At 47.5% G+C, this 26807-nt stretch overlaps 1 protein-coding gene and 1 long non-coding RNA gene across 2 annotated transcripts in view; one reads left to right on the forward strand and one right to left on the reverse strand.

Moving 5' to 3' along the window:
* The window catches only part of SLC1A4 (solute carrier family 1 member 4), a 34885-nt gene extending 31031 nt beyond the window's left edge, over positions 1-3854 (reverse strand). The window contains exon 1 of the mRNA XM_064647636.1: positions 3254-3854. Coding sequence (XP_064503706.1) covers positions 3254-3789 — 536 coding nt within the window. The 5' untranslated portion in view covers positions 3790-3854. The remainder of the gene's footprint in view (positions 1-3253) is intronic.
* On the forward strand, positions 3466-26807 carry LOC135410831 (uncharacterized). The gene is made up of 4 exons (XR_010428897.1): positions 3466-3552; positions 23799-24096; positions 25125-25258; positions 26534-26807. It is a non-coding gene; the product is annotated as an uncharacterized LOC135410831 (long non-coding RNA).

The following is a 26807-nucleotide window of genomic DNA, read 5'->3' on the forward strand; positions in this document are numbered from 1 at the left end:
CATGCCTTGGCTCCAAAGAGCTGCCCACATGACAGACCCGAGATGAGATGAGCCATCAGCATCCCCACTGTGGGGCACAAAGGCACCTTATGGCAGCTCTGCTGCCCCCACCCCATGTCCTGGGGCAGAGGACAGCATGCACAAGCCCTGACTAGGCATGCTCAAGGCTTGCTTCCAGCACTTGCCAGAAGGGAAACCGGGAGGGTACTCCAGCAGCTCCAGCCAGACAAATCAGGCCTGGAGGTTACGGTCAATGGACAAAATAAAACAGAGACAGCCTTTTGGGTCACCTGTGAGTCATCATTCATTTGCTACCAAAGCCCACAGTAAATCTCTTTTCCAGAGGCTGGGTCTCCATGCCTAGATGCGTGTTTGTGGGGAAGCTTTAGACTTGGAAAAGGAAAACCATGACCAAGAATTAAGCTGGCCTCCAGACATGGCTGCAACAACATAAATCAACACCTTTGGTCATTACCTAACAGACTTCCCAAAGGCAGAAAGGATCTGCATGCCAGGAAAGGACAACCCTGTGTTGTCCCTGCAGAAGCTATGGCAAATAGTGACTAACAACTGTGATTTCTTCTTGGCTGTTTCTTCCTCGGGCCATGTTTTACAGCTGCTTTCAGTGTTGTAGGGGGACTCAGTTTTTACCTTTTCTCTGATACCAAGCAGCAGCAAAGCCATGAAGGACATGGTCAATCTTGTGACACAACTGAAAACAAAGTTTTCTCGCGTCTAATAGAAAGTTTCATGACGAAATGAGAGAAAGGGAGATGCAAAGAGCGGGATGCTGAAAGACTCATCCACACCAAAAGGAATTACTTCAGTCTTTCAGGACTCAAGGCCTTGTTGTCTGAAGATAAGGTTACTCTAGTAACTTCCATCACAACAGGGACTGAGTTCGGTGCTCAAACAAGAACACCCACATTTTCAAGAACAGTTAAAAATAATATTAAATGGTAGAGGGAGAGAGAGACCTTATTTCCTGAAAATCACATACTCACTCCATCCCTAGGTCTGTCAGGGATTTCTGCTAAGACTGGAAGTTTAAGTGACGGCTGTGTCCTCTTTTCTGGACTGGATTTCATTGTCATTGCTGTGACAACTGGACTGTCCATCAGAGCAGCTGCAACAGCCCTTCCCTGGGGCTTCAAGAGAAAGCTGAACTCACAGCCCACTGTACATGGGGGAAGGCCCCACTTCCCAGAAGGAAATTTTTCTGCAACCCATATGCTTTACCCAAGTCTCAGCATCATGAGCACTGCTTTGGAATTAGGGACTCAATCCCATCACCATCATAACCCCTTCGAAGAGGAACTCTCCACCTGCATTTACAGACCAGAGCAAGAAACAGCTGCCTGCTCCCAGCTTCACAGATATTACCTGCAGCCTGAAGCTTGCTGGAGCATCTCTGCCTTATTTCCCAACTACATCCTGCTCCGTGCTGCATGGTGACACAGGAATGAAACACCAGCTACAGCAGCCACACCAGGATGCACCTGGGGCAGCCACCACTACAGTCGTCTTCCCAACTCTCCACAGTGTGCTGACTCCATTTTTGGCAATTTTCCTTTACCTACCTACGCTTCCATTGAACTCCATGTCACCTTCACAGACAGACCATCTACTCCCTCTATCCTGTTACTGCTTCTTAACATGCTGTCAGGACTTGCTGGTCCTGAAGAGAGATCCTTAATGGTTGGTTCTTAAGAGAGGTGAGCTGAGGACACTAAGTACAGGGCTGCCAGTGGAACAAATCAGACTTACTTTCAGTCCAAAGGGACCATACTTCTCTCTGGGGAAGAAAAGAACATTAGCCTGAATTTGTAAATACAGTTCTGGGTTTGGGATATTTTTTTTTTTAAATTCTTTTTATCTTTGTTGCCACATCCACTTACCTAGACACAGCAAAAAAAAATGCCTCAGCTGAAAAACTGAATTCATAAAAGAAAGCAAATAACTCAAATGAAAATCCCCCACTCAGTGTTTTAATTAGCAAGATATCCACTAAGCACAACCTTCTAGCCACTTAGCTGTGATGCAGGTCACCCCCCACCTCCGTTTGCACCTTGGTGCAAAGAGTGAGGAAATGCAGTTGGAAGTCCCATACTCAAAACACCAGCTGGATGTTTGCATCATTTGTGTGAGTGCTACACTCCACTCTTATTTAAAAAGCCAGACAGATCTCAACGGGGTTTGAGGGAAAAAAAAAAGGTGAAGCTTGCAACTTTGCAAGGAGGAATAAGGATAAATGAAAATACTTTGATCTGGTTAGAAGTGGAAGCCTTGCTTCCAGGTAGACTTGGGGAACACCAGTCTTGCCTTTGCAGAGGTGGGTTGGAAAGCCCACAAACCTACAGGGTGTCCTCACGCCAGACTATGTTGCAGTTATGTCCTCGACGGAAATAGTGTTGCATTTCCATGCCCACATCTATAGGAGGGTACCATAAAAGGCAGGCAAGCATTTGGGTGAGGAGACTAAGTGTTGGGGAATAAAAGAAAGAGGTGTGTGTGAGGGATGGGGAGAGCTGCCCAGCCCTGCCCTGCCTGCGGGAGACAGGCAACAGCAGGTAGCGGGACAGGGGAAGGAGCCAGACAAAGCCATCCCTGCCCTACAATAAGCACCCAGGAGCCGCTCTCCCTCCAGGCAGAACCAAGAACGGGCCCAGGCACCCAGAGCTCTGAGCAAGCCTCGACTCATCCTTGCAGCCACCCAGGTACAATTAAAAACAAAGTGGGGAGAGGCAGAGCACCGTGCAGCCTTACACCTGGCCGGGCTGCGGGTACCTGGGGAGAGAGAGGGGGGTGCTTTTGGAGAAGGCAGGATAAGGATGAGGAGGATGATAAGAAGGAGGAGGAGGAGGATGAAAAGAAGAAGAAAAATGAGAAGAAGAATGAGGAGGATGAGGAGAAGATGCAGGAAGATGAGAAGATGCAAAAAGATGAAAAGATGCAAAAGGATGAGAAGATGCAGGAAGATGAGAAGATGAAGAAGGATGAGAAGGAGAAGGAGGATGAGAAGGAGAAGGAGGATGAGAAGGAGAAGGAGGATGAGAAGGAGAAGGAGGATGAGAAGGAGAAGGAGAAGGAGGATGAGAAGGAGAAGGAGGATGAGAAGGAGAAGGAGGATGAGAAGAAGGAGGGGGGAGGGGGGTCTCGGGCTGCCGGCTGCAGCGTGCAACACCGCCGGGTCTGTCATCATCCTCCGGCGGCGGGAGGGCGGGGGAAGGAGGAAGGCGCGGGGCGGCCTCACCTGACGAGGTCGAGGAAGGAGTCCACGGTCTCCTTGCTGGTGGGAAGCGCGCCCGGCAGCCCCAGCCCGGGCGTGTTGAGCGCGGAGGCTCCGGCGCCGGGACGGACGATGAAGCCGAGGGCCACGGCGAGGCCGGAGGCGAGCAGCGTGGTGCCCAGGAAATAGGCGATAGCGATGCCTCCCAGGCGGCCGAGCGAGCGGGTGTCCAGGCTGGCGGCGCCCGACACAAGGCTGCAGACCACGAGCGGCAGGATCACCATGCGCAGCATCCGCAGCAGCAGCTCCCCGGGGAAGGCCAGGTAGGCGACCTGCGCGGGGCTCAGCGCCGCGCCGCGCACGGCGGCCCCCAGCGCCACGCCGGCCACCACCCCCGACACCGTCAGCACCACCAGCGCGTTGCGCCGCAGGAACCCGCGGCAGCCCCGCAGCCAGGCCCCGCCGCCCCGCCGCCCCTCGGCCGCCGGGCCCTCGGCGTGCCCGTTCGGGCCGTAGCCCGCCTTGTCCTCGCTCGCCGCCGCCGCCGCCGCCTCCTCCATGCTCGCGGCGCGGCGACTCCTCGTGTCCCGCTACCGCGCGGCGCTCGCAGACTCTGACTGAGCGGGCGGGCCCCGCCCGCCGAGGGCCGGGCCGGCGGCGGCGGCGGCCCCGCCCGGGGGAGGAACGGCGGTGACCCCCGGCCCGCCCCGCTGCCGCCCGCTGGGGCCGGGTCCCCACAGCGCCATCGCCGGCCGGCGGGGCGGCACGTCAGCCCGGAGCCCGACCCGCGGGCCCTCGGCCCACACACGGGTGGCGTGAGGGCCCTCCGTGCCCTCAAGGGCCACACACGTCCTCTCAATGCCCCCTCCGCGTCCCACACCTCACACGTGCCTCCCTCGTGTCCCCCTTCAGTATCCCCGCTGTTCACGCACATCCCCTCAGTGTCCTCACTGTTCACATACGTCCCCTCAGTGGCTCCCTTGGTGTCCCAAATCTCACATGTGTCCCCTCGATGTCCCTCCTCAGTGTGCCCATTGTTCATACACATCCCCTCAGGGTCCCCATAGTTCACACACGTCCCCTCAGTGGCCCCCTTGGTGTTTCAGAGCTCACATGTGTCCCCCCAGTGTCCCCATGGTTTGCACAGATCCCCATCAGTGTCCCAAAACTCACACATGTCCCCTCAGTTTCCCCCCCCCCCCCCATATCCCCACCATTCATACACATCCCCTCAGGGTCCCCATAGTTCACACGTGTCCCCTCAGTTCCCCTCTTGGCGTCCCAGAGCTCACACGTGTCCCCCAGTGTCCCCACAGTCGATACACATCCCTGTCAGTGTCCCCACAGCTCACATGCCTTCCTCCAGTGTTCCCCTCAGCATCCCCTTGCTTCATACGCATCCCCTCAGGATCCCCGTAGTTCACACATGCCCCCTCAGTGTCCCTATAGCTCACACACATTTCCTTAGTGGCTCCATGGTTCAATCACATCCCCTCCGTGTCCCCGTGGTTTACACACATCCCCATCAGTGTCCTCGCAGCCATAATGTCTCTTCAGCGTCCCCCTCAGTACCTCACAGCTCATACATGTCCCCATCCCCAGTGGAGTTCACATATGCTGTGGGTGTCCCCCTCTTCTCTCCAGGAACTTCTCATCAAGGCAGGAGCCATCCCAGGACAGGTTGTGGTGTCCCTGGTCATCAGAGGCACGAACACATGGACTCTGAGCATGCTTCCTTGAGGAACCGGGCTAAAACCCAGTCTGATCACATGAGCAGGTTCTCTGAGGAGCAAATGATGTCTCTGGCGATACGAGGGGCTGACAAAAAGGGCACCCGGGGCTTTCAAATCTGCAGGAGCCCCAGGGGTGCACTACTGTCATGTTTGCTCACAGAGCCACTTCCATGAGCTCCAGCCAATGTTTGGACTCGAGCAGGGGCTCCATTTCAGTTCATTCCCTTGACATCAGCAAAGCACAGCCTAGCAGAAAACACGCTGTGAAAACAACCAGCCACACATCTGCTTTTCAAGTAGACTGCACTAATTAAAGAGACTGACAGGGTGTGATGGGACAATAATCCTGATTTAATAATACTCTTTTCTGCTTTCCAGTCTCATGGATAGACCTGAAAATTGCTACACCATGGCTGGAACTCCTGGGAATTGTCCATGTGTAAATAGATAACAACACCACCAACAAGCAATTGTGTTTGCCACCATCCACTTCAGAGCTTGATGCAAAGTCTTGACTTGCAGCTTGCTCTTGCACTGAAATTTGACTCAAGATACCAGCCATATTTTTTCCCCTGATAACTTTCCCTATGAGTAAGACTTGGCTTGTGGAAGTCTGGGAATGACTGTTCCATCAAATTAGAATAAGCAGAGATAGGAAACAGAGACTAAACTAAACAAGAAAACAAACATCTGCAAATGCTTCTAAAGACATTCAGTTCCACAAACCTCAAAAGTAACAAAAAAGCTTTGTAGATTTTTTAAAATCAGGTTTGAGTCTTTTTCTGCAAACAGGTTTGTGAATAATAAAAAAGTAACCACCCAACATAACTGTTTCTTTCTCCATTAGAGGCATTACTAAAACGGATTTTTAATTAATATTTTGACAGCGTTCCTTGTGAAAATGTCATGCTTCTTTTTTTTCCTTGCATTTTTCCCTGCTGTTCTTTCTTGGTCTCACTCTTTTTTCTTTCCATTTACCCATGAAAAGGGAAAAGAAAGGGGGAAATGAAACAACAACAGGAAATTGTAAAACAAATACATGAATATAAAGTCTTTATTCTCTGTTTCAGTTGAGAAAAGACTCTAAAACCAAACAACGAACACAAACGCCATTCCCATATGCAAAATGAAAGCAAAGGGAGAAATTCAGGAAAGAGTGAACAAGAAGAACGTATTAAATTGGAAAACTCATTTGTAGCAGCACAGGTATGAGACCAGCGCAAGAGTTAACATAGAACCTTTTCCACTCTATGAAATGACAGTAGACTCCTTCTCTCTTGGAGAGAGATCATGACCTTTTGGGACTGACTTTGCTGAGAGCAGTGCCATGAGAACAGCCGGGTGACCTGAAGGAACACACATCTCCAAAATCATAGGTCCTGGTGAATGTTTTTTAACCCATGCTAAGGATGTTTGGTGATAGACAACCCTTCAAGAAGAACACTTTGACAAAGGGATGCTTGTGTCAAGCTTCCTGGTCAATGACACCGTGAGAATTCAGACTCCCAGTTTCCCCTTCCTTTATTTCCCCCCTTCTGATTTCCTGATTCAAACACTGATCCAAACAGTTTTCCTTCTTTTCGTGACGTATCTTGAAATCAGAATGTTTTTGTGAAGAAGACAAGAGAGCACATGAACCTCCCACCATACAAATGGACATCATCCCAAAGACATTCTAGGCAAAGCTAACTGTTTTTCCACACGCTGTGAGAGTTCATGGATGGATGCAGTGATTAACCCCAAAGCCCAGTGGCTTATTCAGTAGTAATCGTTGACTGATCCATTGTGTCATGTTTTCATTTCAGCGCTTGTAGATCTTGGGAGCTTTCCAGTGAGTGAGTCTGCATGTTTCCAGTGTCCACCCTGCTGGTGCTTCTAAATCAGGGATTTTGACTTCTTCTATTGCAACTTGAAGGTTCTTTTTTTGTCTTAAGTGGCTTTCACCTTCACAGGGCTTAGAATGCTTCCTCCGGAAATCAGAAGAGAGATCAAAACCAAACAAAAAAAACAACAAAAAGCAACCACCGGAAAAAAAAATCCAGTTCCTTTTAAACAAAATTTTTAAAAAATCCTTTTGCTTTATGTGAGGAAATAGCCAGTCTAGTTTTCACCACTGGCCCAGGAAGGAATGGTCATGCTGATGTCCAGTCAAGTTCTGCTTGATATCAATTTCTGATGGTAGGCATTTGAAATTTCAGCCTCAGTGGAAGGAATGAAAAAATCTTGATGGCTGTAAGGGAATCATATCCTTCTTCTTTGTGTTTCATCACCAAGCAACCAGAGTGCAGGATTTAATTTGAGCCATTTTCCTCAGAAATGTTCCTGCTTTGTTGAGGGAAGTTGATAGTCGGACCTCTCAGAGCAAAAGCTTACATGTCCTTTTTCCGACTACTCATCCATTCCCACTGTTAAATTTTAGCAAAGTCTTGCTGCACATCCATGGGATAGACACTTAAAATAGGATATCTGTAATCTAGCTGTTGCCTTCTGTTAACATAATGTCTAATTCTAATGCCCCAAGGAAACAGAGGTGATGGTTTTCCAGCAGAAGGTCCATACAAAGTCTGAGAGAAATCAGATTTGAATTTCTTTGCTAGAGAAGGAGAGGAAGGCTTTCAAAGAGCTGTTTGCAGCTCTGTGAGTCTCACATCTGCTACATGCTCAGTTGGCACAGGTCAGAGTAGCCCTCAGGTCGCATTTCCTACAAAACCACATAGCAGCAAGAGTGCAGAGAACACTCACGGTGCCACCTCCCTTTCCTCTGTCTTCCTGACTCTATTTCCCTCTTCATAAGACTGACAAGGTCATCTGCAGCTTTCAGGAGCTTCCTTGGGTCTGGGTGCCGTTTATCCTCTGTTCTTGGGAGACCTAACTCCTATAGGTTTAGAGAGAAGACATCAATCGGCCCATGTGCCGTGACTGGTTTGGTTTGAAGTAGTTTGAAAACTGATCCCTCAAAGTCATGGTGGGGGAGGAGGGAGCAAGATGAAAGGGAAAAGGGCAGAAAGACATTGTGTTTTATATTTGTGTTTTTCAAGAGAAGCTTGAATAAAGATGCTCCCAAACATCCAAATGGAGACATTCTGGGCAGCCTGCAGTGTCCTAAGGGGCTGTAATACAGAGTGGCCTTTTTCTGAGGAGAATTCAGGAGAAGCACATGGGAGAGAGCTTGTTTTCTACCGAGCAAAATGAAGTCCTCAGAAGAGCCACAGCACGCTAGCTGAGGTGGGAAGGCCTAGAGCACTTCCTTGGTATGCAGACTTTAGCTTGGCAAGAAGACTTGTTGGGCCTGGGATGCCAAGCAATTTGGACAGACTCCAGCCCCATCACAGAAACGTTCTCCGCCTGCCTCTGGGAGGAACACGAGATGTGTTCCTCAGCTCTTCCTGGTGCCTCTGACCTGCTCACCCCATTGCAAGCTGGATGCAGGGCCAGCCACCCACACACAGTCACCTGGACTTGTCAGAATGAGCCAGATTTCAAGACATCCAAAACCACAGAAGGAAACCCCCCAGGCCCAGAGTGATGATGGATCCAAAGAATATTCCTCAGGTCCTGTTTCATGTAGGTTCCTGACTAGCAATTGAAATAACCCAGTCCCAAATACAATCCTACCACAGTGTCACATGTTAATTCAATGTCTTTCCAGACTGGGTAAGTTCTCACATCTGATCAAAAATATTCTGAGGATGAAAAGAAAAGGCCTTTGTAAATGCATTTTCTAATAGCAGAGGCAGGCAAGGAATTTTGCAAATACCACTTGCTTGCCCAAACTCCAACAAAATATAAACTGCAGACAGGGATGGTTAACCTAGGGTAAATATTTAACTTTATCCTCCAAAGGCACATGCAGTTTTTATGAGAAAGAAGATGAAAAATATACCCCCACACACACCTTGTTTACTCCAGGGCTCCTTTGATGGCTCTGGAAACAATGTCATATTGAGACAGGAGTAAATTTAAGATCGGGTGTGTAACTCCCATTTTCAAAACCATCATAATATACAAACATAAAGAAAAACAAATCAGTACATGATGGAAAAGAGGGACCCTGAATCACCTCCCAGGAATAACAGAATTTTCTCCTTCATAAGCTCTCACTGAGATTTTTCTTTGACAGTAAAGCAGGGAAAAGCAGGAAAAAAGGACAAGAACAAGCACAGACGTTCAAGATCTTGGATATGTGACAACCTGTCCTAGCAGGAGACATTGCCTCTAGCTGGTGGGGAAAATCCAGGGTCAGGCTTTTCAAAATAAGCAGGGTTGATCTGAAAACAAGCTGTGTGATCTCTCGCAGTAAAGCTTTGCTACTGAAGAAGCAAGGGAAATGATGGGAGGGTTTCAGCTGTGGGAAACACGCTTGAATGAAGAACCTGCAAGTGCTCCAAGTGCCTGCTGATTTCTCCTGTGGTTGTGGGTTGATAGAGTGCCTTGTCATTGGCAAGAGATGGGTAAGTTAGACAACTGAGGATTTGCCTGGCATTCAGGGATTCATACACAAGCACAGCATGCCTTGATTTACATCAGCTGTATGGAATATGCTATAAAAAGCTACATTAGGGAGGGGAAAAAAGCATGAGCAATTTCTGAATGTTGGTTGTGATTCAGTGGCTAGAAGCAGCAAGGGGAATATTTATCCTCACGCATTTTATCCCTGATTACGATACGACAATGAATACTGTATCCCTGATTATGAGTGACAGTAAACTGGGATGACAGCAAACAGGAATGGCAAAGCTTCTGCCAAGGAACATAGGGGACCATGAAGCTGCCCTTTGCCCACTGGCCTGTAAGGATGTTTTCCCATGCCCCCAGCTTGATGCAGGAGTGTGACAGTGGCCACTGTGATAGTGGCCACACCGAAGGGCAGTGGGAGCCAGTGTATGGACCAAGCATGTCTCTGAGAAGTAACTGCAGCTCTAGAGATCCCTGTGGCTATGAGGAGAGCAGCAAAATATTGTGAGAACAGTCGTACTGGAAAAGAAGAACATAAGAGTAAGCAAAGCAAGAACATGTGATGTTTTCTGAGAATACTTCTCAGGTATCCACCAATCTGCAGCTCAGGTATTTCCAGGTGGTCCTTTGGATTTAAAAGCCTTCCATTAATTTTCCTCCTGCAAATTTGTCTGCTGGGTTTTTTTTAACCCCATCATCTCTTTTCCAGAGGTGTGTGGTTAGTCCTGTACAGAGCTCACTGCATGCTTTTGTCACCCTATGCACCTCTCCTGGTGGAGACAGGTGGCTACCAGGGCTGCATCCACTAAAAACTTGCTGTGTTTGCTATAATCTGTGAAATACAGATTTAGGGAGGTGTTACAGCTTTTTGCCTCTGTCCTCCAAGGCTGCTGTTCAGCCACTAAGTGCAATTCCCTCCTTTGCGAGTTGGGCATTCAGGCTCAGGAGATGTTATTAGGCTCACGAGTCTAATGAGGCTGTGGGTCTCTGAGGCTGTGGGTCCTCCAGTTTCTGCTCAGAGACATCTCCTCAGGTCCTCAGAGGAAGTTTCTCTTTAGCCAACCTGCCTATTTTTGTGACAAAACTCACAGAAATACACTTCCTGTGAGATTTCCACCCTTCAGCAAAATTTCAGTGAGATTGCATGCTGGAATCAAGAGCTGTTAATGAGGGATGGATGGAGTCACGCAGAGACACATCTCCCAGTGCATGTGCCAATGTACCAGACTAACACTTACCTTGTGTTTACCGTTCTCCCAATTCTCCATGTGAATCACAAAGCAGTTTTCCTAATATGGGAGAAAGGGGGGGATGCAGATTTTCTCTTTAATCTTGAAATGAGACATAAACGTAAGTGGTAATACAGTGGCAGTTACATATATCTAAAGAAAATGGTAAATACATACTCAAGTTGCATTGCTACTCTCTCCATTTCCTCCCATCATGTTTGCATCATGGAAAATGAGCTTTTTGCTGCTGAAGTCTGCAGTTTCAGACACATTTCTTAGCTAGACCTAGAAAAAGTACATAGATAGCTGATGTTTTTCTGGGGGTTGTATTTCTCATTGATCTCAAAACCTTTGAGAATCTCAGCTTATATTATCTGCTGTACCATTTCCAAAGCTGTCTAGGCTATGGTAGGTGTGTAAGATGACTGCTGGGAGCTCCAATGGCCCTTTTAATGGCCTGAATTAAAGCAATTTTAGCTCCCTAATGAAGTAGAATCGTTATCAAGACCAGGCGAAACAAAACAAACAACAACATACCTGTGAGAGTAGTTTACACACCTCTGTGGTCATGTAACAGTCCTGTTACTGCAGGTCTGGGGAATAACAGCCCTGCTGGGAATTAAGATGGGAAAAACAAGGCAGGAGGACCGTGCACTTTATACCTGCCTGAGATCAGAGCCCAGACCTCCTGCATCAGAGAATGCAAGTTCAGAATGCATCAGAGAATCCCAGATTCTGTGATTGCACTCTGGCACAGTGCAGTCACAGAACAGGGTGTCAGATCCCCCGATCCTGCATCAGGGCTGCTGAGCCATGGGACACATGTCCTTCTTGAGGGGGTGAAGAAGTCCTAACTCAGCTTGCAAAAGAGCCTTAAGAAAAATGAAGGGAGGCAAAGCCACCCTCCACCCCTTGCTCACACGCCACCTTGTTGTAGAGGTGAAAGAGTGGCTCTGTTGGCAGCAGAGGATATGCTGAGCAGAGCCACCACATCTTTCTGGTGGATAAGGAGAGGCAGCAGAGGCGGCAGCTGGAGCAGGCTGAAAGCTTTTTCTGAGTGCCACAGGAAAAGAAACCATTATGAGAGCGTGCTGAAAGCCTATTCATTGCTAAGGAAAGGGCTACTGAAGAATGTGGGACGAATGCCGAAAGCTGCCAGCCAGAGCAACAGGAAGATTATTAAAGCCCTTTGCAAAGACCCCCGTCTCCTTCCTTTGGCAGTGGCAATTCTGGACATGGAGTCGTTTCTGACCTACCCATTGAAACCTTATAAATAGCTGTCTGTGGGGAAGGAGAAGCTGGGTTACAGCCCAGGGGGTTTCTTCGCGTGGGAACTGTAGGTGAAATGCCCCTACTACAGCCAAATACAGTCAGGAATGAAGGCAAGCGCACACTCTGGAGAAGCTCCCCTTGGATTATCAGACCTTTACGGGAAGTGACTTATACACCCAAAGGAAGCAAATGGGGCAGTTTTCAGCCGTGCTCCTCAGCAGGGAGCAATGCCAACCCTCTCCTGGTTGCTGGCTGTGTGTGCACGATCTGTGCACACAGGAGATGGGACTAGGAAAGCCTTTTGGTCTCCCAATGGGAATATTTTGCCCTGAGTCAGCAACAACCTGTTCCGACAGACATGAGAACTGTCTCCTGCTTTCTCTCTCCCAGTATCCGTCTTCCTTTCTGCCTTCTTTCTTTTCCCTCACCTCAGCTTTTTATCTCTTCAGTGTTGCTTGGGATGAATGTCTGTGAGACAAACGCTAGCCAAGAGGAACCCATCCCAGGAACAAAGCCCCTGAGCAAAGATTCCTACAAGCAAGACTGTCCCCTTTACTGTCCGTGGTGAAGCTGATCCTGTGGCTCTTTAATGAGATTGCTGTGCCCATAACTATTACGTTTTAGGACCTGATACAGTCCCTTGCTGCAGGCTCAGCCTGGTGAGAACCCTGTAGTAGTAGGTGCTGTACAGACACATCAGGGAAAAATCCACCCCATCAAAGGCTTCTGTGGGGTGAGAAGAGAGGTGGAGGCACAGGAAGATAAGAGACTTGCCCAAGGTTATCCAGTACATCCTGCTCTTTGATCTGCCTTGTCCCAGGCTGTGTGTCCCCCCACACACAACCTGTATCACATATTCAGAGACAATAGCATCGTTCCAGGCTGGGAGCATTGTTTTCTTGCTTCTAGGAATGTCTTGGCAGGGAACCAGCACGAAGGAGGAGGTGAAGAAGTACCCTCAGGGGGTTGAGATGGTCTGTTGACTTCTCTTGGCTGCAATGAGACTCCAACATGTCTGCTTCCATACCCAAGGGTTTAAAAGTCATGAGTCTGGTCCTTCCAAACTCATGCAACTTTATGGTTTAAAAAGCATGAGATTTAAAAGAAAAAAGTAAATGCTTGTTTTTCATTTGCCTTTGGTACTGGAGGCCTTTGGGTCATATTGTTGAGCTTTTAGCCCCAAATCCAGTGTCTATTCTGCCCTTTGGTCAGGGAACACAGAGCATATTCCTTGTCTGCTCACTCACATATATTCAAAAAATGTTGCAGAACCTGAAGTCTTTGAGCCCTCTAACTCTCCACCTTCATTAAATTTGGCCAATGGGTTTAAGTCGTGGGGGAATCAATCACACACAGCACCATTAAATAAACGTTGTGTCTTTAGAAAATGGGCCAGAAGTAGAGATGTCAATGGTTACTGCTACTTTTTTTAAGGATACAACTAAATCTTTTTGGAGTGGAGCAGAGGAGAGACACGGAAACACTTCATGTGTTGGAAAAGCAGCTCAGAGGCTGGACCAAGAGTCTCTCTGGAAAGAAGAAAGAACATTCAATAACCAAACTCAGCTGAAGCAAAACCATAGAAAACAAACCGCCTGTGCCAGGAATAGGGGGGAAGGGCCAGTGCTGGGAAAGAGGGAGAAAAGAGCACAGAGAATTATTTAGTTCATGTAAAAACAGAGCAGCACATCTGAAGAACATAACAAGGAGGTGCATGTTACAACTGGCCAAGATGAAAAGAATCAGAAAAGCAAGAAGAGAGGCAAAGGCAGCTTTAGGAGTAATGACAGGGAGATCAGATTTTCAGGCAGAGCTCAGACATGTCAGCTAAGTGGAGGCTTGTGAACACTGCATGATGCTTAATCCTAAAGGCATCCCAAATTCCAGTAACAATATCCACTTCAAGCCAGCAGATGCACCATCTCCCCTATACCCTTGGGGCTCAGAAAAACACTGGTGTTTGGATGTTTGCCCTTCCCTGCATCCATCCTGAATCCTGACTTACCTGTGCAGGGGCCACAGCTCCTAACAAGGCAGGAAGGGAGATGTTCAGCTGGGCTTGGCTAACAAAGGGTTGGAGACCTGCCTGCAAAAACCTCATGGGATTTTCACCCCAGTGCAACATGGAGATGCATGGCTGAGATGGGATTACAGGCCACTTCGATCTCCCCGGCTTTGCTCCCCAAAATTAAATGATGGGGATGGAACATAATTTCTTTTCTAGGGGACAGTGTGTGCTGCCAGGAAGAGCTCAGATACCTCCAGTGCTGCAGCACATTTAGGCAAGTAGTGGCTGGGTGGTACTTGGTCCCTGAATGCTGGATCCTTCACAAGGATGAATTATCCCCATGAGCCCTGTGACTGGAGACTGGTCATCCTTTGCTTCCAGCTGGAAACAGCCAGGGAAATTGTTCAGGGAAAATTCTGAGATCTGGCCTGAGCTGGAAAGGGAAAGCTGGTGGGGACAGAAGGTAGGAGGAAATTTGTCTATGGTAAAACACCACTGCCTCCTACTTCTGCTCAGTCCGAAGTGCAGCGTGAGTGGCCAGGCACAGCCATGTCCCACCCTCGGCAGCATGCTCGCTTGTCCTGTTGATTCAGTTCATTCCCAGTGGGACAGGATGGGGCAGGATTTGGCCCTTTGTCTCTCAGTGTCTGTGCAATCTGTGGGCTTGTAAGCAGCGAACCGTAAAAAATGAAGAGTTGACAATTAAATGCTCAAAATCTGCTAGGACTTTGTCCGGAGTGGGCTAAGCAAACAAATCCAGATGGAGCGACCTATAATCTGCACAGTTACATGGTCTGCTCAGCTAAGAGTGTGTTCAACGCTGCTTAATTTGCCTTAATCATACTAATTTATGACCCAGGTTTCTTACTTAATTAGTGAAATGAAGAATGAGAAGTGAATGCATAGCACTAAGTCTCTACTTGTTCAGCTGGCTTATAACCTCCATTACTGAGCTGGGAGAGTTGTGTTGATTTGGTGTCTGGATGTTTAATGTGGCTGTCCACAGGGGGCAGAAATTGGTGAGGAATCAGCAAAGAAAGGAACTGAGTTGATCAATAGCCTTCAAGCTCAGGGCCTCTCAGTGAAGATTGAGTCAGTGACCATATGATGTTCTTGGAAGGGCCATTTTGGGTGAAGAAGGCTGCAAACCTTTGAGTTGCTGCTGTGCATGACACAGCATTTGCCCACACACCTGGAGCAAAGTTCCCACTTCATCCCCAAATGATTTCCCCAGGAACACAAGGAAATCACCAGGGCTCAGTGTCTTTCACAGGAGAGCATCACCAGCCAGCTCCAGCAGGTTCTGGGTGCATTTTCCTTCACGGGACATTGACCAGTGTTGATCCCGCTCATGCGGAACAAGGCAATGCTGTGTCTCATGTGCCTCCAGGGGACTAACGAGGATCTCAGGGAAGATGGCACAAAAGCTTCCCTGGGTTTGCATTTTCAGATGGAAAACTGTTTTCAAGGAATGAACTCTAGTGATAAGGCAGGGTTGGGGTTTTTTTCCACTTCGAAACCAATCTTCTTCTGGCTGCAGAGGGTTGTTCCCTCCATACTGTCAAACAGGAAAAGTAATTTAAAAAATTGGATGCAAATACCCCTGTTTTCTTTTCTCATCCCCTTGTTTTCTTTCTGCTGCTTTTAATTTTTGGAGTTTATTATTGGATAATTGCTTTGGCTAATTGCACTGAAACAGTTTTAGCAAGATTGGGTAATTACATTCAGAGCAATTGGGCTGAAAATGCACAGAATCTGGTAGGAGTGTTTCACAAGAATCTGAACTAGATAAACAAAAAAGGATGTGTTAGTTTGTGTAAGGTACATGCACGTACTTAGGGTACACAGGTCCAACTCTAAAACAGGGAAATACTATATTCAGGACTCTGAGTCCTTCCCCAGGACCTGGGATCTATGAAAAGTAATTCTGACTGGCAATGGAGGGAACTTGTAAATATAGCCTAGATTTTCATTAACACCAGATAACCAATTCCAAAAGTGAAAACCCCACAAGTACCTTAGGAGCTTCTGTCACTGTATCAGAAGCATCACTGGCAAATACAGCTTTTATTTCTAAATACATTCAGTGAAATTCAAATTCCCAATAATTAAACTGTTGCAACCACGTGTGTAGCTGTACTCTTGGCTCTCTTGTAGCCAGCAGGGATACAGCAATTCTCTTTTAGCCTTCTGCATATTCAGAAATCCTTTCCTGGGAGCTGATCACCCCCCACGTGTGAAGCAGGTATCCAGCATGAAGAGGACATGGGACAGTTTTACCCAGTTCCTGTGCTGACTCCTTCCTTAGCCCTTCCTGCAGCTGGTTACTTCATGCAGAGTTTCCTCCTCCAGATCTCAGGCATATGGGAAGGCTGGTGGGAAATGCTACAGAGTTTGGTGAAGGGTTTCTGGGCAAACCCAGCAGTCTCCCAGACACATGGAATGCTATGACAGAACCCCGAACACTTTGGATGGTCATCCTGTTTCTCAGGCCCCCACAGCACACAAGCGTGAGGGGTCATTTCACCTTCCTAGCACTGTGCTTTGGTCCTGGTGAGGAAATTAGGTCCTCTTGTTTCCTGCTCTAAGGGAAGGGTTAATTAAGGAGCAGGCAGGAATTGCATGTCTAAAGCCCACTAGCAACATCTCTGATGTAGCTCAAGCAATTTGCAGAGCCTGGGATGAAACTTCCACCAGTCTGCCTATTCACCCATCCTTCCTCTATCTCTCTCATCTAAAAGCAAGACACAAGCTTGTGAGTCACAAGCAGACTAATTTGAGAAAGGCCAAAGCCACTTCTGAGAGCCTCTGGCTCATGGTTGAGACAACGGCCCTGCTGGAGCAAACCTCCCACCAGTCCCACCAAGGCATCCCACTGAGATAAAACCAGGCAAAATGCTTCTCATTAAATCACCCTGACAGAAATTACTTCATAAAGGGCATCTTGTGGATGGCAGGTCCTTCAGGCCAGGGCTGTGACTCTGCCACATGAACTATAATAATATCCACACTTGGCATGATGAGGAGTGATGGCGAGCACAGCCGAGTGAACAAGTCTGAGCCGAGGGCTTCAGCCTTGGGTTTTTCCAAACATTGCAGCCTGTGTGGGCACTGGACAAGCACAAGTCTGGGCAAAGCTCAACATTCCCCAGCTGCACAAGCAGAATTTAATTTTGCCACGAGGAACTGAGGCATATGTTGTAAGAAGGGAATGGTGGGGACAGTCCTTGGGCCATGAGCTTCTGCTTCCATCAGAGGAAGAAAGATGGGGGACTGGTGTGGATGATCTTAGGAGAAACTCCAGAAATTTACAAGAAATCCCAAGCTCTGGCATAGATGGCAGGACCAAGGTTGCCTTGCCTGATTTTCTGTAAAACCTCACATATTTCACTACAAGCACAGAGTTTGGCTTTTCCACCAGCACGTACAAAAACCACACCACACTGACAGCAACCCCCACAGCAGCAGGTGATGTTACTCGGTGCTCCCCTGCTGTTGAGGGCCGCCCATCTGAGCAGAGAAAATGCTGTGAAAGAGAGGGTGACGGTCTGGCCCATGTGGTTGGTGCCCCTGAGCCCCAGGGCCTCTGGAAAACCAAGGCCTTTGCAAAAGGGAGAAGGGAGGCCGATGTTGTGTTGAGGTCTTCGCCAGTTTGGACACTGCAGTGCACAAAGTCAGCATGGCTTGGGGAAACCGGTGTTTTCTCACACCCAGACATCTCCTCTGGGACAAGAGCCCCTTGTTTTCCCATCCAGCCCCAGTAAAATGAACCTTGGTCCAGCCTACAAAAGTGGAGTGAGCTTTGCAATTGCCAAAAAGGTCTCCTCTGGAAGTGGAAAAAGCAGCAGCCTCCCAGCATGGTCGTGTCCTTTGCTGGTGGGGCTCTTTTGGGGCCTTCAACGAGTGTCCATGTTGCATCAACCCTGTGTGTGCTTGTCCAAGCCTCTCACTGCACTTTAGAGGGATTCGATGACCATTGCAACTCTCCCTGCCTGTAGGGACCAGGTTTCTGAGTTCTGTGAAAGTCTTTTCTCTAGTCTGGGCCCTCAAAAGAAGCACTGTTATTCTCCCAAAGACTTCTTCCAAACATCTAATAGAATGATTAGATTCTACACAACTCCAAGGCAAACTATAGCTTTCTGAAGTCCTGAGGGTGCTGTGTTTGTGAATGGAAGCTTGATCCCATGTCATTCCTGCAAGCAGGGTTACCCTAAGCCCTCCTGTCTGCAAGTGCCAACACAGACCCCATTGCATGTCATTGAGCATTTCCAGTTTGCAAACTCACTTTGCTTGCATTTTATTTCTCAGGCATGACTTGTATCCTTGCTGATGGATGTGTCCACACAGTCAGCATGCCAGAGTGGGCACAGCCTGTCCTCCAAACTGAGCCCGAGGTGCTGTGGACACAACCAGCAGCTCCCAGGGTCACACAACGTTTTGGCTCTGAAGATGTTTGTGTTCCAGTTTCCTCACTTGGGTCCTCATTTGCCTCAGGGAAGTTGAACTGGCCAAGATTGACAGGGAGTGGAAGGCCCTTGTGCAAAATACCCTCCTGGAAGATGATGTATTGTTGTTTTACAAACCCTCCATCACTCTGACTTCAACAGGGTACCACATTACCTGGGCTGCCTGAATAAAATGTTTTGCTCCTATTTAGGGGTCATTTTTATAAGGTGAACCCAGGACTTGTATGGATGAAGAACTAAACAGAAGTTGTAATTCCCCTGCTGACCTCTATAAACTCGGCTGCTTTTCTCCGTGGCCCATGCTGCTGTTGAAAGCTGGTCCCATTCCTCTGCTTAAAGCAGGGGCAACTTTCCATTGAATAGATCCCAGAGTCCCAACTGCAAACTCTGAGCAGCTCCTACCATAAACCAGGCACACAGAGCAGAGGCAGGAGACACTGACACCTCCTGGTATAGTGTATCACTGAGAAATGATTCACCAGCCATTGCCTGAGAAACTCTGGTTTGGGATATACCCGACAGAACACACTGGATTTTACTCTGGTGCATTGGCCACCTTGAAAACAGGTCTTCCTGTGAGGTGTTGGGACATTCTGCATTTTTGTCAGGAATACGCAGTTGTTTTCTCGTTGTTCCTTTAGCATCCCACTGTTTCCCTGACAAGGTCGTGGTTTAGGTTAAAAAAAATCCATTCAGCTTTTAAATACAGCTTGCCATACAGCTCAGGGTTTGCTAATGTCATAGAAACTGTATTGATTTTTTTTGAGAACATAATTTTTATACAGGCTGAAGTGCTCCATGCTCCTGGTGAGCCCAGCAGTCTGGGCAAACATTTCTGCGTCCTTTCCCCTCATGATAAACCTGAGTGCACCACCACTCAGAGACTCACAGACCACACCATCTCACTGTTGTTTACTTGAGGTCAGTTCAGTTTGGCAGAAGTTTTGCAATGGAAGTTAATTAGGGAGAGTGAGCTGACGAGAAAGTCCCAGGGCAGATGAAAGCCAGGCCCAAGTATCTCCCTTGCATCGCTAACAGAAAAGAAACACAAATAAAAATTATTACAACAGTTGAGAATCAAGTTTTGTGTCTTTTGTTATCAGGAGCAAATCACGACACCGAGTCTCAATATTTTGAAGTTATATGTAGGAGGGGAAGTGTCATAAAATAGCACCATCCTGAAAAAGTGGACCGGCAATGGTTCTGTGTTTTTCAAGAAAAACAGGCCAAAAAGTAGCAACCTTACTCAATTTATCCTAATAAATCTTGCTCCTTAAATAATAAAAGAAGGGAGGAAGAGCATAACGCAAACCAAGCTCAGCCTTTGGAGTAACTTTACCATTTCTGGTTCTTTTAGGGAACAATTCTCCAGTTCCCCTCTGATGAACCTCAGCTTTGAGATGTTGTCGGTGTAAACCCCCTGCTCCCGTCCCTCTGAAATCTCAGGGCTCAAACCTCACCGGGCTGAAAAATGAAGATAGTGGAATAAAGGGAAAGCGAAGCTATTTTGATTGTATAGTGCCACCCACTGTCGGAGAGACAGACGGCACCGGGGCCGCTGCTCCGGCACGGGCAGTGCTTGCTGCTGCCTTCAATAACCAAGATAAATATCTGAGACGTGTCATTCAGATATCTGAGACTGCCAGATGCCTATAAGGCAGCTCTATACAGACAGTGGGATATATACACATGGATACACAACTGCTGAGGTCAGTTGTATATTGCATATATGTAACTCAATACAAATATTGTATATATCAATCAATATTTACGTACGTGACAATTCTGAGTCTTGATGGGTCGCAGAAAGCTGATGTGAAGTGAGTGGTCCTGCACAGTGAGAGAGATCCAGGGGGAAGGAGACCTCACTGGAAAACCTTTGGGTGGGTCTGTGGTCACAAGTGTCCGGGAAAACACATCAGTTGGGTTCCAGCCCCTCTTGGTGGCCTACAGGTGTAGAAAGGATGTTCAAAGAGATTGGGAGGGGATGGAGATGTGGAGGTGCAGGGAAATACGGGCCCGTGTGTGCATTTCTTCAGTGAAGAAGCTTAATTTGTTGTTTGTATTTGATACACATCATGATTATCAGCTACTTATGTGCATCAGGATGGACAGAATTATGTCATGACTTTCCTGTGTTCGGACATCAGGTGGGAAAATATCCACCCAAAGCACGGTGCCACTCTCTGGGTTATGCCATTGTACATGTACAGAAGGAAAGATATTTCCAACAGTTTTGTGAGGAGCTCAGACATCCCAACACCCTCCAAACCCACAAAACGTTGTATCCTGGGAAAAGGCCGAGCTGTATTTGTCTATACGTCCACCACTCAAGGCCAAAGGCAATTCAAGCAGCCAGAGAGCAGGGCGTGCTCTGGCGAGCTGGGAGCTCTTGGAGGATGGTGCACTCTTCTGCAGAGACGCCCTTGGAGAAGAGATCTTTCATTAAGATTGTCATTTGCTACCATTTCCATCCCCGCAGAGGCTGCCTCCTCCTCACAGGCACCGTCCCCGGGGAGGCAGCGCTTGTGAAATATTCATACATCAGAAGAAATTACATTTGTAAGCGTGGACTGCGAAGCGACAACTGGCTGGAGGGGCGAGCAGGGAAAAACAAAAGGAGCGAGGGAGAGAGATAAAAAAAAGGCAGAATGTGGGAAATGAGAGGTGAGCTGTGATTTCTCCCTGCCAAAAATTACACTGTGTCTCAGTGTGGTGAGGAGCTTCATGGGCTGTGCCGGGGTTCGTTGCTGGTGGCATATGAAGTGAATAGATTTTCTCTTCACTAAACAGCATTTGTATTTGTGCTTCTGTAAGACTGGAGAAGAATATCACCCAAGCATGCCCAAGAGACAAAACTGTCCCCCAACCACTGGCAGATCTCTGTCACAGGCTTGAATGGTTTGGGCATCTCTGCAGAGGCTACTCCAGTTTTAAAGAACTTCAAAAAAAAAATTTAAAAAGTCCACATTTTGAGATTTTTGGTCAAATTTAATTGAACAGCCAGAAAAAGGCAAAACCAAGCCCATTTAGTCCTGCATGGCAGGAGGCTTCAGGCCCCTGATTGACAGGATGTAGCTGGGTGCTTGGTGCAGCCTTTGGATATCTCCAGCACACATATGCACATCTTTTACACCATTGTGGACCACTAATGCCCCACAAGCAGACTGCAAGATCTCCTTGAGAAATGCATATTCCCTCTTAGAAAACAACCTTTTTCTTTTCCTCTCCTCTGTATGTGCCACCCTGAGTACTGGATTCCTTATCAAGATCCAGAGGCTAAGACCTCTAGCAGTGACAACAATAGTGAAAACTGGAAGAATCATTGTTTTTAATGCTGTGATAATTAAGATTCGCTCATGGCTCATGTTGCCTGCTGCTGCTTAATGTACCCAGATATCCTATAGGTATAGGAAAGGAGTCTGAAAGCATCCCATAGGTGTTTTCTCCAGCGGATGGTTTCCACCCCTGCATAGGAAGGATCCTTACACCCTCCCTGCACCCTCCTAGCTCAGTCCTCGCCTCCCTCGCAGGAAGCACACGCACGCTCGCATGATGCAGGAGCAAGTTTTGACTATTTTAGGGCCTGAAATTTCCCTGTCGGCATGGCAACTTTCAACTCCTCACCTCTGACGGAAGCTGCTTAAAATAGAAAACCCAGAAAGCAGGCATCGTGCTCCATGCTCAGCAAGCCCGGCTCCAGCATGGCAGGCAGGGCAGGATCTGGCCTCTCCGGGCTGGGGAAACGCCGGGGCTAAGCAGGATGACCCATGGGCCATCACCACCCACTGCTGCCACAGCAATTTTTAAAACACCACCTGAATCTTCATGATATTTGCTGTTTAAAGATATCCTCTCCCTATCCGCCCTTTGCAGCCCAGTGAAGCTTTGTCTCCATATTCTCAGACCTATCCACAGGCATTGAGCCTCCATCTTTCCATGGATACTGTCTCCATCCTGGATATATTTTCTCCCAGGCCTCCAGGGTTGTTCAGTACTTTGGGATTGTCATATGAAGAAAGGCTCCCCAACCCTTCGAGCTTACTTTTTATTTTTACCCTTTTTTTTTGTTTCCCCCCTTTGGAAAACCCGTTCATTTTTTACACCTATTTATTTTTCCCCAAACCAATTTTTCCTCCAGCTCTCACATAAACAATTACGACTGCATGGGGTCAAGCGGGCATGTGGTGTGTCTCCTCTAATCCCCGCTTAACCTAATTCATTTTCTGTCTAAGAACAAAACTCTGCGAGATTCATTCAAGGGTCTGGATTATGTCTCTCTCATCCTACAGTGCTCACATAGGATTAGGGAATAAAAAAACCTAGAAATCATCGGTGAGGCACTAAACCTGCAAACAACCCAAACACCTCAAAAATCCCTTTCTGTGGCTGAATTTAAGCTAGGAGTCAGGATGTGCAGGAAGAGCTTCTCCACTGAAACACCATTGCCAACGCAGAGTCCAGTCCTCAGGGCTATTTTTAGGTCTATGGGGATCCAGCCTCATATTTTGGTTTTGAGGGGTTTTTTTCTTCTTTTCTCCTCTCTGCAACCCAAAGTTTTCTGGGGAGTTCAGTGGGTGTAGTCAGGATGTCTGGGGGGTTTTATCTGGCTTTCTTGTGGGAAAAATAAAATCAATCTTCTGTGCAGGGAAGAAGGGCTTGTTTTGTACAAACACAATCACTGCTGCTTGTTGTTGCTTCTAGGAGAGCTTGTTGACATTTTTCAATCAAAATATTTTCCACTCTTCCTCCAATTGACATCTTCTTATTTTCTCCCCCTCTCACCCCCTTCACTTTTTGCAGGTGTCGCTTTTTTAAACAATGTATGCACTTTCATTTCTATGTGTTTTTGAAAGGGCAACATCCAAGCATTTTACTTTTCCCTTCTGCAGCTGGGAAGTGAATATTAACATAAGAAATTTCTCTCTCTCCTGGCTTTATTTTATTTATTCCCATCCTTTTTCCCACTGCTTCCCTCCCTCCTGAACTTGTCAAAACTGCTCTAACCAGGGAGAGGGCAAACCCCAGCTCTCCTCTGGAGAGCATGAAACACCCCACCAAGCCAGGCTGAGCCCGTAAACTCTGCTTTCCAGGATAAAAATTAATTCACCTCCTAAAGAATTCCACTTCTTAATTTGGGATCCACAGATGCTTGACTGAGGCACCTCTAACAAGGCATCTTCTAAATAGCCTGCTGCAGGCTCTTGGCTCCAGGGGGAAGCAGGAGTCAGCTGGGAGAAGAAGTTACCTCCAAGCACAGGGACAAGCTCTGGTCAGGAGCAAGCTGGGACAGTGTCCCCAGCAGCTGTTTGTGGCCTTTTTAGGGTATATAGACCACCTTAAAAGATGCCAGTGGAAATGGAGATACCTGTATTTTACCTAACTTGCATTTCTCACTGTTCACAGATTCCCTTCGAGGAAAAAAGAGGGATGCCCATTCCCCAGACCAAATAGAAAACCAGGGGTTTTCATCTCTAACACATAATGCCAGAGGAGGTTTAATGCTTTACTACCAGAGTGTGTGCTCTTGTTCAGCCTAAGAGGCAGCAAATCCCCATTTCACAGGCAAAGCTCCTCCTGAGCTCCTCTAAGGGCAGGGGAGCTGATATAGCCTGCAAGGAATACCAGGAAGAGCCTGGGATATCAAGAAAAGGCAGTCAAGCTGGACAAGAAGGTATCTGCAACTCACCTAAAGGACCTGCAGGTAAGAGAAAAACAGCAAAAGAAATTTCAAAAGTAGAATAAGGGAGGAAAAAGAAAAGCATATACAGGCTGGGCCAACAAAGTTCAGTGTTTGGCAGTGATTTACCGAGGTGTGCTTACTCCAAACAGAAGCTTTCCTGGAGCTATTGAACAGTGAAGCAAAGTTAATCTATTCATGTAGTTGCATTTATATGTGTATCTATAGTGTCATTATTAACACAGTCAATCCCAAGAACTTTATTTCTTGATTCCCTTGAGTGGGACACAAGTCCCGAGGTGCCCCGGGCAGGAAGCCCATCAGCCTGGAGCTGCAGGTGGGTTTCTGCAGGACTACAAAGGGTGCCTGTGCTTGGGCTGCCCAAGCAGACAGGGTAAACACCCTCGGCCCTGACTATTATAGGAAAGAGTGAGCCCACATGTCCTGACTCACTCCCTAAGGGACACCCAGCAGAGGAGCTCGTGGTCACCCGCACATCCCTCCTGCCCCACCACTTGCCTTTGCTGTGGCTGCAGCTGGTCCCCTCTGAACACTAGAGCCTCTCTGACCTCTACTCCAGAGGGAGTGCACCCCTCCCTTTCCAAATTCACTGTTTGTCTCCTGTTTCTCCTCCTATGCAGCCCCAGTTCCTCCTTCAGACAGCCGCTCCTCCGTGGTGGGGACTGGAAGTGATGGGCACCTTGGGTTAAGATTAGCCCATTGCTTCCTGCTCATGGTGTTCATCTTGCCATATAATCAGAGATGTAAAAACCTCATTGAAAATAAATCAAAGTTAAACATCTAAGCCCCCTCCCTGGTTTAGAGCTTCTCCTTTAGCCTCACAGCCTCGCCAGCTACTTTCGTGATGGCCATGCAATCATATCGCTTTCAGCTTTGGCACAAGGGATGGGATAGAAACTTTTGTGTGTGTGTACAGAGGAAAGGTGATGCTCAGGATGAGGAGAAAGGGTCAGGGAGCAGGACAGCAGATTTGTGCCAACAAAGAAAATTTTTCCTCTATATCACCTTCATTCCTGGTTTGCTCCCCTCAGCCCCTTGTCAGCCACCAGCTAAAACCCAAACCAGCTTTGAGTGCTCAGGCTCTGTCCAAGGGAAGAGAAACCTACTGTGAGAAGCACAAATGCTGAGGTGAAAGAGAAGAAATCTCCTAAAATGATTGTAAAAGGTCAGCTACTACTTAATTTAGAACATATATTGCTAATGAGAATTGCCTGGGTAGTCTGTACAGATTACTAGAAAGTCCCTTCCATACCTCACAGTTAGTCTGACTATTTAAAACTCCCTCTGTCCCCTCCCCGGCTACCCCCTGACTACCACTGCTTGCAGGACATCTGCCAGGGGAGGATGATAAGACAAAGAAGCCACCATAAATCACAGCTGCTAATTGCAAAGCCGTGTGTATCTGTCCTTGCCCTTTTGTGCCTTCGCCTGCAATCCACGGCTTGCTCACCATCTCCCTGTCATTCCTGCTCTTCCCTGTCTCTTTGGGCTGCCCCCCTTTCCATTTTGAAGCACGGCCTCTACTTCTCCACAGTCAGCTTGCTTGACTCCTTGTGTCTTCATTCTTGAGCACTCCTGGCCTCTTCACCAGCTTGTTCACTCCTTTTATATTTCTCCTCTTCTTCCTAGAGCTTCATCACCCTCCTTACCTTCCTGCTTGTCTCTTTGAACAGACACACATGATATGTTTTGCTGTTGCCATGCTTTTCTGACATTAACTAATTATGGTCTACAAGCTGGAAGGTCAGCAATAGATTCTAAGTTTTACAGCCCTAAATCCCACTGTGTCAGTGGACACACAAATATGGATGAAGATCTTTCAGGAAGATGGTCAGGCCCAGACTCCAAAAACCTGTAAAACCAGTAAAAAAGGCTGTTTCACACCATAGAAGCGCTCCCTTGTTACCAGAGGCTGCTCCTGGTGCTCGAGAGAAAAGCCACATCAGCTTCACTTTAATGTCAGGAAATATTCTGGAGGCAAAACTGCTGGCCTTTGGGTCATCTCCTCATCCTTAAAACATTAGCCAGCCTCCAGATTTCCAGGAACAGTTTTTTTACCAGCCAGGAGAGTGTTGAGAGACTATAAGAGGCCATAGTTTTACTTTCAAGTGATTTAGGTGGAACCCAGGGAGAGAAGGAGACCCCTCAGGGATTACTAGGAGTTAGTTTAGTGTTTCACTGGAGGAAAAATAAATTGCTGGGAAAACTAAGAACTGACAGTCTCCATGGCAGTGTTTGACTACCTGGAGAAAACTATCCCTGATATTTGCTGTCAGTGCTTTGTTCAAGCCTGAACTGCCTCCACCCAAGCAAAGTTGCTCCACAGGTTTCAAACACTGACAAATTGTAGGGGAAACAGGGTTAAAATATTTCAGAGAACAAAGCAAACCAGGAAAGTTCTTCCATGAGCCAAATAACTTTTTTTTTTTTTTTTTTGCAGCATCAGTGGGGAGCTTCTGGACTGTGGGACCTCAGCATTAGCAAATCTTGCTAACAAGCTGCTTGAGCGTTCATGTGAGGCACCAGAAGAATGGGTTACGTGTCTTATTGATTTAATGACAACTATCGCTGCTAGGAATTGATGCTTTCATTAGAGAAAGCAGGTTAGCAACAGACTTGTGAATGTTTGGCCAACTCAGGAGATGGCAGGGTACAAATGGTTTCCCCTACTGAAATAAAACTAACAGGCAAGGTGTAATGTCATGGGGCTATAA

This window comes from Pseudopipra pipra, chromosome 3, assembly GCF_036250125.1.
Source record: "Pseudopipra pipra isolate bDixPip1 chromosome 3, bDixPip1.hap1, whole genome shotgun sequence".
Lineage (NCBI taxonomy): Eukaryota > Metazoa > Chordata > Aves > Passeriformes > Pipridae > Pseudopipra > Pseudopipra pipra.